Genomic DNA, 13,019 nt, shown 5'->3' with positions numbered 1-13,019 from the left:
GCATTGTGGGTCAACCCAGAGCACATGCACTGCAGTGGTTCAAGAAGGCAGCTCACTCCCACCTTCTCAAGAGCAACTAGGGATGGGCAATAAATGCTGTCCAACCAGTGGCGCCCACATCCCACAACTGAATAACAAGAGGCCAAGAGTCCTGACAACATTCCAGGAATTGTACTGAAGACTTATGCTCCAGAACTTGCCACGTTTCTGGCTAAGCTTTTCCTTTACATTTACAACATTGGCACCAACCCAACAATATTAAAAATGGCCCAGGTATGTTCTCTGCACACACAGTCCGTGTTTAAATTCAGCAAAACTTGGGCAACATCCAGGCTGTGGCTGATAAGTGGCAAGTAACATTCACGACACACAAGCGCCAGGCTATGACCATCTCCAGTAAAAGAGGATTTAACCTTTGTCCCTTGTAATTTAATGCAGTTTTCATTGCTGAGCCAGGTCTAACTACATTAACCAGAACCAGTCACATCAATACTGTGGCTATAGGAGCAGGTCAGCAGCTGGGAACCTGTCGTGGGTAACTCATCTCCCCCAGTAGTTGTTCCCCATCTACTAGAGGCAAGTCAGGAGTGTGATGGAATACTCCCCACTTCCCTGGATGGGTGCAGGGAAGCTTTATAACAACCAGAATAAAGCAGCCAGATAGGCACCACATCCACAATCCTAAACGTTCTCTCCCTTCACCACTGACACACTGGCCGGCAGCAATGTGTACCATTTGCTAGATGCATGGCCATAACTCACTAAGACGCCTTCTAAATCGCCGACCACTAAAACATAAAAGGATGTGGGCAGCAGATACATGAGAACACCACCACCTGCAAGTTCCCCTCCAAGCCATTCGCCATCCTGACTTGGAAATACATCGCTGTTCCTTCACAGTCGCTGGGTCAAAACCTTGGAACTCCCTCCCTAAGGGCAGTGTGGGTGCACCTGTACACCGAGGACTGCAGCAGTTCAGAAATGCAGATCACCACACCTGTCTCCTGGACAATTATGGATGGGAAATGAATGCTGGCCCAATCAACGATACCCACATCCTATGAACAACTGAGAAATGCTACCCCTTATCAATGCATTTCCTGTGTCATTCTGTGTGTGTGCGCGTATGTGCATGCTTGCATGTGTGCATGTGTGTGCGTGCGATATGGAAGGCCCACTCTGGATATCTAGATAACCAAAAGCAAAAGTTCTTACGTAGAGAAGCACCCATTAATATTATCCCAAATTAAGACATTTAGATATTTTACTTTATTGGGATGTGGGTGTCACTGGCTCAGCCAGTACTTGCCGCCAAACCCTAACTGCGCTTGAACCATTATAGAGGGCAGTTAAGAGTGAACCACATGGCTTGGATTTCAAGTCATGTGAAGACCAGACCAGATAAGGATGGCAGATTTCCATCCCTAAAAGGTACATGCAAACTAAATGGTGTTTTCATGGTTGATGAGTATTGTGTTGGTTACCAAATTAAGGTTATATTCCACATTAACTGGCCTTAAATTCAATGGTGGGATTTGAACCCATGTCACCAGAGAATGAGCCGGGTCATTATGGATTATTAGTCCAGCATTGCTACCACTATGCTACGATGTCCCCATCCATGTCCTGCTCCCCTATCCAATGTGCCACCCAAACTCTGCCCTGCCTGGATGCTGCAGAAATACACAGCGCTGCACACGCCCTATCACTCACCCAGAATTCTGCTTCTGGCACTCCTGACACGCCAGAGACAAAGCAGTGTCAAATCAAAGTTATTTACAGCCACCTGCCCCCTTCTCTCCCTCTCTCTCTCTCTGATCCAGCCCACCTTGCAAACGAGTGTGACTCACAGGTCTGGCTCCTCTCCCGGGGTTTTCTTGGATGTGGCCTCTCCTTTGGTCTGCAAACTTCATAGAAATGTGAAAAATAAGGAAAGGAGTAGGCTATTTTGCCCTTGGAGCCTGGTCTACCATTAACGTGACCCTGGCTGATCATCCAACTTAGCCCCTATTCCTGCTTTCTCCATGTTCTTCCACATTCTTCCTTTCTTCCATAGGCTCACCACTCTCCAGGTGAAGAAATTTCCCCTCATCCTAACCCTAAACAGTATACTTCATATCCTTAGACTGTAACCCCTTGTTCTGGATTCCTTGGTCATCAGGAACATCCTTCCTGCATTTATCCTGGCAGGAATCATAGAAACACAGTTCGGGGGCCATTTCGCCCACGTTGCCTGTGCTGGTTATTTGAAACAGCTTTAAAATTAGCCCCACTGCCCTGTTCTATCTCCATCACACTGTCAATAGCTTTTCTTTGCAAAAATATAATAATGGCTAACCGTAATTCTATATGTGATTAATCATAGCACAGTAGGTCATAGAAAGAAAAACACAAGAAGAAATTGCTCGGCAACAATTTTTAACAGAAGCCTCCTTTTTAAATTCCGAACATAAAAACGAACAGTTGAAGGAGGCCATTCAGCATTTGTACTGGATCGTGGAAGTTTGGAGTGCAGACTCTCTTTAAGGTTGATAGCACTGCTCTGTTACGAAACCCAAACTTGTCTGGATTCAGGCTCCAATGCCATGTGTCCATAGCCCCAGGAGTCCTGGCTGCACAAGCTTGGTGCCTTTTTTAAACATTTAAAGGGCCCGGCCATCCACGTCATCAGGAGCGTGCCCGCGGGGTTGTGGAGTGCACAAGAAAGAACCAGGAACTGACAACAGGGCCCAGGATGGCCAGAAAAGGTAAGGCAACAGACAGGGTTGTGCAGCAGCAGCTATATCCCCAGTAGGGTGCTGCTGCAGTATGTTTCAGACTCAGAGAAATCCTGGGAGCCTATAGGTGAAGCTTTGTCTTCAGATCAGGGTTCAGGAAAAGCCACGGAGGCTCAGAAGAAGGCTATGCACTATTACTAGGTGCTGAGAGTGGGGGTGAAGGAAGTCCACAAGCAGTGACTAGATTAGTGCAGTAGAGAAAGACTAGAACTCGGAGAAACCCAAGGGCAGTGCCAGCTTGGTGAAACTAGTTGTCTTGAATTATGCCTAAGTAGACACTAGAGTGCAGTTTCCATACCCAGGCATATACAATCCCAGGAAAGGAGACTGAACCACCAGGACCTGGGAAATCACTGAGGCTGCCTGTGATAGATTGGTTTTTGGAGGTTTGTTATAAGGCTAGTTCTTTGCAAGTGAAGAGTCCTCTGTACAGGAGACAAAGTTTCAATGAGATACGGTGACCCATCAACATCTGGAGGATTGCTGAGAAATCCATAGAATCTGTCCTGACTCTATTTGATGAGCTCTGTGAGGACCACAGTTTGACTGTGACCCATATTTACCACATATCTGGATGTTAGAATACAAATTATGCATGCTCTAACTTTGTATAGTAAAGGGTATTTTGCTTGAACTGTGTGATCTAGTGGCCTTATTCTGTTAGTAAGTATCTGAAATCTCAAACTTTATCTACTTAAAAAAGAAACTTACTGGTCACTAGCCAGATAGCAAATTAAGTCGATTAAAAAGGCAAGGGAAAGTTAGAATAAAAATATAGATTGAATGATGTTTCCATATGTTGGTCTCATTTAATTACTGTTCCTTCCCTCAGACTAAAGATTTAAGGTGAGACGGAAAAGGTTTAAAAATGATCTCAGGGGCAACTTTTTCACACAGAAGGTAGTGTGTGTATGGATTGAGTTGCCAGAGGAGACAGTGAGAGAGGAGTACAATAACAACATTTAAAAGGCAGCTACATAAATAGGAAGGGTTTAAGAGGGATATGGGCCAAATATTGGCAAATGCGACGAGATTCATTTAGGATATCTGGTCAGCACAGACGAGTTGGACTGAAGGGTCTGTTTCTGTGCTGCACAACTCTATGACTCTGGACCATCATGACTTCAGATGCACATAAGCTGAATCAACGTAAAACAAGATACTATCAGGGACCAAAGTTGTGCAATTCAGGGAATCCAATATTGTACTGAGAATATTGTAAAGAGAAAATGATGAATCGTTACTTTGGCCAAATATTAACATTTAACCTTTGCATGCTTAGCAAAGGGGGTTTTATGGCGCAGTGGGTAATGTCCCTGCATCTCAGCCAGAGATTCTGGATGAGAGTCAGGGCTTGTTAACCAAGGAGGTTGTGTTCATAACATGGCCAAACAGGCTCATTATTAACCTGTAAGTCCTTCCAACTCCTCCCATCCCACTGACACACACTAACCGCAGCCAGTGACAGCAACAGAGATTCCTGCTCAGCCTGCGATGAAAGCCTAGAGCATCACTACCACGTGCACGTATCCTGCCGTAGCCACTTGAGCTCCATGGATTGTTGGTCTGGGTAAGATTGGCTCGATTCCATTGTGGTTTGGGGATCCACCTTCCTCCACTCCCATCCCCCCAGGAGTTGGAGGCTGAACTGAAGACATTGTTTAGTAAGGAACATTGATTCTTAAATCCTAATTAAACAAGAGGCAGAGTAGCTCTCTTTGTTTGATGAATAGGACGGAGCACTCGGTTAGAAAGTACATTCAAGAGTGCTAGGCACTCAAACCAAGTTATGGAGCCACAATCCCCGACTGTAAGAACTGAATACTGTTTAATCTGATTAAATACTACATTAAACCGAAAGGACTGCGGATGTTGGAAATAACTGATTAACTTATCTTCTGAGCTCAGAGCTGAATTTAAATTCAGCAGCTAAAATCTGCAGGGTTCAATCACCTGCGTTGTTGAATGTATTATTCTTCATGTATAGTTAATAAAACAGTTACATTTTATCTTGTGAAATGAATTAATTCCAGGAGGAAATTGAATGAAACAAGGCTTTGAATCCAAATACACGGAAGATTGTTTTATCCGCTATTGTAATGACCCGGTTGAGATCTATTGAATTCTGGGGCTCACTAATCTAGTCCTTGCCCTGATGTTGAACTAGATTTGTTTGGTCAAAGCAGCAGGAACTAGAGACTGTTTTTGTAAAGATCATTTTGGGTTGGGCTACAAAATAACATACATAAAAATAAAACGGGGTTTACAAGAAGACTTTACTTCAGTGACTCGGAGATTTAAAAGCAGATGTCTAATGTAAAGTAGCAGGGGGAATCTATCAATAGAATCTGTTTGACCCCAGTGGCTTCCACTGAAAGGGCATGTGGGCCTGGTTCATCATCACTCCTTTACACAGGTTTCTCATCTGTCAAGATGTGGGCAGTGGGGCAAGGAAGATATCCATTTCAGGGATCCAGTGTTACATCAATCACACCTTAGCTGGACAGGACACTTCCTTTTAACATGTGATAACAATGGACATTAGACCAAACAGAGAACAGCAGCCCTCTACTGTACCAGTGTGACCACCTATACCCATTACCCGGGTCAACTCTCGGATGGCAACCACTGTACCAACCTAGGGATTGTATCCAATTCTATGGACATCCCCCAAGCACAATTCAGTAAAGACTGTCAACATAATCACGCATGTAGGGTCCTGACTCCAGACATAAGGAGATGTTCAGATTTGCCCCCAGCTCAGGGTGTCACCTAGTGACTACTCCACCTTATGGCAAACAAATAGAATTGACTTATTATGGACTATCATTCCTGCCATTGCTGATGTGAGACATATGCTTATCACAGTAACTGCTGTATCTGGTGTAGCAACACAATGTAAAACTGTAGTATAAAAGGGAAAAATGATGTTATTAGATGTGATCATGGGCAAAAATATGTTATTCGACATGTTATTTTTATTTAGTGCCCCAACCCGTTGGGTCCTGGTTCAATCCCCTCCAAGCATTTACCTTCAATGAACCATTCTACTTAATCCTTTGTGAAGTTCAATGTCCTCATTCCATGTCTCTGCCTCTCATGCCCTCCTTTTTGTTCACTACCCCGACTCCTATCTACGTCCTAATCCATTTCTGATGGCCAGCCACAATATTGCGAAGGCTGAACTTCTCCAATCAGCTGCAAGTGAAATAAGATGCCACAGTCCATTCCATCCCCTCCCTCCTCAACACCCTGGCGGTTTGCCTCTATCTTCACCACATCCCTCCAAACCGACTGCTCCCCTCCCCCACCCCCCACCACTATAACCCACCTTCCAAAGCCTCAGGATCCCACCTCTCAGCTTGTCCCAGTTTTCTAAACTCCCTTTTCTTGTGTCTTCCAAACACTAAGCTCTGGGAGACACTGCATTGATTGACAGAAGTGCAATGGAGATTTCTGAACTGCTGGGCCAAGTCAATGCTTCCCTTCGTTGCGTGCTTTTTTTCCCACCTGCCAATGAATGAAGCTATGGAGAGGCCAGGTTCAGGCCATCTGACTCCACCATAGAGAGCTCTGCTTCTGGCACAGATGAAGAAGACAGTGGGAGGGCAGCGGTCAACGACTCCTTCTGGGCGGAGAACTGTGTCAGACATCCCCCTCAGCCTCCCTTCCACCCTCCCCGGACAACCGGGCAGAGAACAACAATGGTGACAGTCACTCAACAGACCCTCAATGAACCAAGGTGTATGGGCACTAAACGATAGAGGGAGGAGAAGACACGGAATGGTGCATTGAAAGTAAGAAAGAAATGCCAAAGAAATGTGGGCAGTGACCATGTCTCCTCCCAAAGCTGCTCTGCCTTTCCCACCCTCTCAAGTTCCGATCTGTGAAAATGTCGAGTTGGAAATTCCACACATCCCCCTTGCAACAAATAAATGCAACAAGAAAAGGCAGAGGAACACCGAGAACATTGCAGGAAGAGGCTGTGAGTGAAATTAAACAAACCCTTGGGGCCTTCCGGTGGCGGCTTTGCCTCATCGCGTTTGGGGTCATACATGCTGCAGTCTGTTCCAGCCCAGGTACCCTTGCAGATGCAGGTCGCTTCGTTACTGCAAAGCTGCAACAGATCGGAGTAAAATCAGCAGCAAATCTGTGCCTGCAACACACACACATCCTACCACCCACAAGGACTCTTACCAATTTTTATAGATGCACCATAGAAAGCATCCTATCTGGATGCATCACAGCATAGTATGGCAACTGCTCTTCTTGAGACCGCAAGAAACTACAGAGAGTTGTGAACACAGCGCAGTCCATCACGCAAACCAGTCTGCCATCCACTGACTCCATCTGTATTTCCTGCTGTCTTGGGAAATCGACAAACACAATCAAAGAACCCTCCTAGCCCAGTTATAGTCTTTTCGACCCTTTTCTGTTAGCAGAAGATATAAAAGTTTGAATGCACGTATGAATAGATTCAAGAACAGCTTCTTTCCCCCTGTTATCAGACTTTTGAACGAACTGCTCAAATATTAATTGTGATCTCTCTCTCCACCTTCTCTGTGACTGTAACACTGTATTGTACATTCTATTCTGCTATCCTGGTGCACTTCGTATGGTACAATCTGTCTGAAGAGCATGCAAAACAACACTTTTCACTGTATCTTGGTACATGTGACAACAATAAATCAAACTCAAACTCATCCAGACGCTCAACAGGACCACCTTCCAGTGCACTCTTCGGACACGCAGAAGTTTTGGATGTCAGGACCTCTCCCCAGGATACTTCTCAAGATATCTGTCCCCTCTAAGCCTTTAATACCGTGATATCCCAATTTATGTTGGGGAAGTTGAAATCCCTAGGTATAATTACCCGATTATTACTCTTACATACTTGGGTGAACTGTCTGCATATTTCCTCCTCTATTTCCCACCTCCTTGGGGGCCTATAATACACACCTAGTAAAGTAGCTGCCCCCTTAACATTCCTAAGTCCCACCTACAAAGCCTTGAATGAGGTCCCTTCCAAGACATTATCTCTCCTTATCACAGTAATTGCCTCCTTAATTAATAGTGCTACACCACCACCCTTTATACACCCTCCTCTGTCTCGCCTCAAGATCCTATACCCCTGAATGTTGGGTGCCAGTCCAGCCCTTCCCTCAACCATATTTCTGTGATGGCAACTACAGCATACTTACAAATGTCAATCCATGCCATTAACTCATCAATCTTATCTATTACATTCCTAGCATTAAAGACCATCCAGCCTAGGCTTACTCTCTTGACACTCAACATGGATGAACCTCACTGTGACTTGCTTCCTTTGCTGCAGCATGATGTGTCTCTGTTTCATTGACATTTGGTGTTACCTTCACCTGCCAGACTTGTTTAAACTCAACCCAACAGTAGCAGCAAAGCTACCCACAAGGACGTCAGTCCCAATGTGGTTCAGGTGCAGACCGTCCCAGTTGTACATGTCCCACATTCCCCCAAAACAGTCCCAGTGACCCAGGAATCTGAAACCCTCCCACTTGCACCAAATCTTGAGCCACGCATTCATCTGACCTATTCTCCTATTTCTAAACTCGCTAGAACATGGCACTGGGAGTAATCCAGAGATTACAACCACTGAGGTCCTGCTTTTTAATCTACTAGCCTAGCTCCTTGAATTTTTGATGCAAACCTCATTCCTCACTTTGCCCACGAAAATATTTTTCCCAGCAGAGACAAATTTGCATCCCATGCCTGATGGCTGTTCTGTAAGATTCTCCCAGGGGGCAGCCAAATAAGGACAGTGGATTCTGAGGAACAGCTTTGGGAAAGAGGTCAGCCTCGCTGGGGCAGGTGGAGGCTACATCGCCAGAGAGGAGAACATGAGGCCTCAAAAATACAGAGGTGCCCTCTGAGCCCTGCAACAATGTTAAAAATCTGCAGGTCAACGCCTGCAGGCCCCTTGGGGGAAAATGGGGAGGTGGGAGGTGGATATACACCTGCTGGGTATGTCTAGGCTCCGAGTGTGGCCTTTAGTTGCCCACAACACCTTCAAGGGAGCATGGTGATGGCAAATCGGCCTGCCACCAAAGGTGTCCCTGTCAGACCTGGCACTCAGTGAGCGCCCATTACCCATCCCCCTAATCGTCGATAATAACAGCTACACACTGCTGCCAGGCAACTAGCCTGGTTCTCCCATGGTTCACCCACCTTTGGAGATGGCATTGCATCAGATCACCGACCTACTGTCAAAATGTCTCTCTTCCCTCCTGATCCTGCCTCCACAGGTCTTGTGAGACTCTGTCCCTTCTATTAAAAAACGGGTCAAATTTTCTTTTAATTTATTCACGGGATGTAGGCATCGCTGGCTAGGCCAGCATTTATTGCCCATCCCTAATTACCCAGAGGGCATGTAAGAATAACCACATTGCTGTGGGTCTGGAGTCACTTGTAGGCCAGACCAGGTGAGGATGGCACTTTCCTTCTCTAAGTGACATTAGTGAAGCAGATTTTTTTTCTTCTCCCCCTGACAATCAATTTATGGTCATCATTACATTCTTAATTCCAGATTTTTATTGAATTCAAATTCCAACATCTGCTATGGTCCCCAGAACGTTACCTGGGTCTCTGGATTAACAACTGTAGGGTGACCTGTATCTGGCTATGTAAGGTGACTTATACCTGAACACACTAAGCAGCCCATGCCTGTTTACAAGATGGCAGACAGAAGCTAAGCAAGACTAAGCAGCCTGTTCACACAGTAAAATACAATGGTACCTTTGAACAGAACTGCTAGAAGGGCAGTAAAAGAATGCTGTATGTTCCCATCCGAGACAGTTCTGATAAAAGGAGGCCTTAGGACAGATAAATGACCAATTCCAGCTTTCTTAATGAAAGGATGATTGTCCCAGTAAATCTATAACGTCAGGTGCTGGATTAGGTCCTTAAGCAGCTGCAAGGATAGCAGCTGAAGTTAGTTCGTAGCAAATAGTTGCCTCTTTGAAGCTACCAGCGATATTAAATCATTTCTAGCTAAAAATGCTCTAATCATAGAAGTTGGTTTCAATACATAACCAGAATATAATACAAGCCTTAAAAAAAAATTTAAGCTGAGATGTGAAGGTTAACTAGCTTTAGCAGACGCCTTCTCTTATGCCCTAAACAAGATAGATTGCTCACAGCCCATAAATTACAAAATGCTGATAGCAGAAGTAATAATATAGCGTTACACTTATATTTAACTTTATAACAGAAGCCAACATTACAGCAATTAGTTAAAACTAACTAACTTTTTATTTTTACATTATGTAACTGGGACAGTGGGAAGATAAGACGAGTAACTGAATGTGATAAAAGACAGCACCAAAATACAATGGGTAATAGAATCTGAGCTGTACTTACAGATAAACAAGCCTGAGAAAGACCCGAAGAAGTATAAACTTTTGGAATGCGAATGAACAGGATGCATAGAAAAATCCCCAGGCCTAGAGATTACAATGTCTAGCTAATACCAGAAGATCATGGGAACCTGGGGCTCTCCGTAGAAGTGCCCACTGTTGATTAGGTGTCCCACAGGATTGGGTGTTTGGATTAGAGGGAAGGACAATGAATACGTTGCATTTGATTACTGTAATGTATAAAAATGCTGCATTTCTTTGTAAAGCAGAGGGTGTGTCATTGATCTGTCTTACGAAGCCACATTCGGGGAAGATCCTTTGGCCCTCTCCCTGTATAAACCGGTTTCTGCTCAAATAAACATTTTCCACTTGCCTGAATCCTTCCTGCCTCCTCAGTCTTTGTCCCGGATTGGGTAAAACGCTCCTACAACAGTCCAGCAAATAATACCACTGTGCCATTGCCTCCCATGGGCAACGTTAAAAGGAAGCCACAAAGCAGACTTTAATTACATTGCCTCCAAAGAGAGGTACCATGAACAAAAAGGATGGGCAAAGCTTATAATTCCCTGGAGATGCCCTTCTATGAGATCTATTCCCAGCTCTGGGACCACATAGATTGCTCAGTATCAAGATGAACATTTGCAAACAATGAGAAATCATCTCAGCCGCTAATGCCTCAAACTTTACGAATCCACAATTGGAAGGATTACTCCGCGCTTCGCAGAAATGTAGCACTGGGTATCTCTCCGTCAAATTCAGGTGCTCCGAATTCTCAGTGACTCCTTCAATCAGCTACCGGCTGATAACTTTTCAGAAAGGCGGTGGGGCGTTTTCCTTTGAGAAACTGGGCAGAACGAATGCAAGAGCCAGGGAGGGGTACATCAGCAAAGCAAAAGGGGGAAGCAGGATTGGAGGAAGAAAGCAAAAGAAGACAACAGGAAGCACAGCTTGAGAGACAGAGAACCTGGGCAAGGAAATGAGGAAAAGGCCATTCAAACCCCTCCACCCCCCCGTCACTCTCCTTCCACTGATGTGCACTCTTCCATCTGAGGGCTTTCTAACTCCCTGAGGGCATGTTCTACATCGCATCTCTCGGTCACTAAAGATAAATCAGATGATTGGCTATCTCCCTTTACATCCTACAAAGCACAACTACAGAAGCTTAGAGCACAGAACGTGCCTCTGCCAGTTATTTAAATGACCAATCCCATTAGTCCTAAATCTTGTGCTCTTCGCAGAATGGTTATGATGCAGAAGGAGGCCATTCAGCCCATCAAACTAGCAGCGGCTCTATTATCTACTGCCAATCTTCTGCCTTTTCCCCATACCTCTGTATACCTTTACCATCTGATAAACCATCTGTTGCTATCTTGACTCCAATTCCCTCTTTCCTCATTTTTTTCCCCCACTTTGGACCGTTCCTGTTAAATCTGCTCCTAATTTTCTCCTAATCTCTCCATGTCCCACTGCCTTCTTTCCTTTCCCTGGCAAGGCATGTAAACCCCTCATCCACCCTGCCACTGGGGAGATAAATCTGCACTAAAGCAGGCACCCCTTCGCTTCGTATGATCCGCCAATCCCAATCCCAAGCCACAAATCCAGAATGTCCCACATTCGCCCAGAGTTTCCTTCCACTCCACCCCTGGGTGTTGGCGGGGAGGGGGAGAGGTGGGGTGTGTTGCTATAACTTTGGCGGAAAGAAAGAACTTGCATTTACATAGCACCTTTCACAACCTCAAGACATTCCAAAGCACTTCACAGCCAATGTAAAGAACTTGTTGAAGTGCCGGCGTTGTTTTCTAACATAATGCGATGTGGCAGCACGTTGCAATAGCGTGGCACAAACCGCACTGCGGCAACGAATGCGGATAATCTGAGGTTTTTGTTTCGGGTAATGTTGCTTGAGGGCTGGGTGCTGTCAAGAACTCACCAGCTCTTCCTCACAAATAGCACCTCTCCCTGAGCAGAGAGAGCAGGCAGGGCCATTCTAGCTGCACCTGAGTATCAGCATACATTACATGCTGTTGAGACCATAAGACCTCTGAACGCAAGAGTCAGGAGGACTACCAACCGAGCCACTCCTGACAACTGAGTGTCCACCCCTCTTCTGGAAGAGTTACGTTGTCTCCGAGTCCAACAGGAATACATTCAGCTGTGCAATGCACTCACGTACTCACCCCATGGCCAGAGCATATCTTGGTCGCCGATCCACTGGGACAGCTACTGATGTTGAAGGAATGAATGGGCTGGCACCTGCGATCCATGCACATCATGGACGGCCCACAGGGCGTTCCATCCTCGACATATCCCAGGTCTGTCCCGTCATCCATAATAATGTGACTGCCACTGAAGGAAAAGGAGCAACGGGATGGTGAAAGAGTTCAAAACCCACCCAGCGAATGCAGAGTACAGGGATTAAACGGCAGAAATATGCATAACAACAAGGCATAACAGTGAGTCTAAGGCACTTCACTAAGTAGAGAGAGCTGTAAAGGTGGAGAAGCTCTAACCTAGTATGAGGAGAGTTGTGTATAGATTAAGCGGTCAATACAGAGTTCTTGCAGATAGGTTCCAAAAGCATTAGTTCAGGAAATCTCAATCACAGTGCGATGTGGTGGCAGTGGTGGTTATACACAATAAACAGCAAAGTCCGTAGATGGGCAATGTGCATTCATATATCACCTTTAACATTGTAAGTTTGGCAGACAAGGGGAAAGAATTTTAAAAACTGCACATGCATGATTTGGGAAAATTAGCACACACAGACTACACATGCAAACATATACACAAACATGCATATATATACATTTATCACATTGCAGAGAAAAAAAACCACTAGGTTCACAACTGC

General features: G+C 45.2%; 1 protein-coding gene across 1 annotated transcript in view; it reads right to left on the bottom strand.

Annotated features, from left to right (window-relative positions):
- LOC109929169 (disintegrin and metalloproteinase domain-containing protein 23) overlaps positions 1–13,019 on the bottom strand; it is a 157,917-nt gene that overhangs the window by 32,220 nt on the left and 112,678 nt on the right. Inside the window, 2 exon segments of the mRNA XM_048598692.1 lie at positions 6,783–6,894; positions 12,346–12,514. Of these exon segments, the coding sequence (XP_048454649.1) occupies positions 6,783–6,894; positions 12,346–12,514 (281 nt within the window).

This window comes from Rhincodon typus, chromosome 7, assembly GCF_021869965.1.
Source record: "Rhincodon typus isolate 14 chromosome 7, sRhiTyp1.1, whole genome shotgun sequence".
NCBI classification, from domain to species: Eukaryota; Metazoa; Chordata; class Chondrichthyes; order Orectolobiformes; family Rhincodontidae; genus Rhincodon; species Rhincodon typus.
This window is presented reverse-complemented; position numbering and strand designations above follow the sequence as displayed.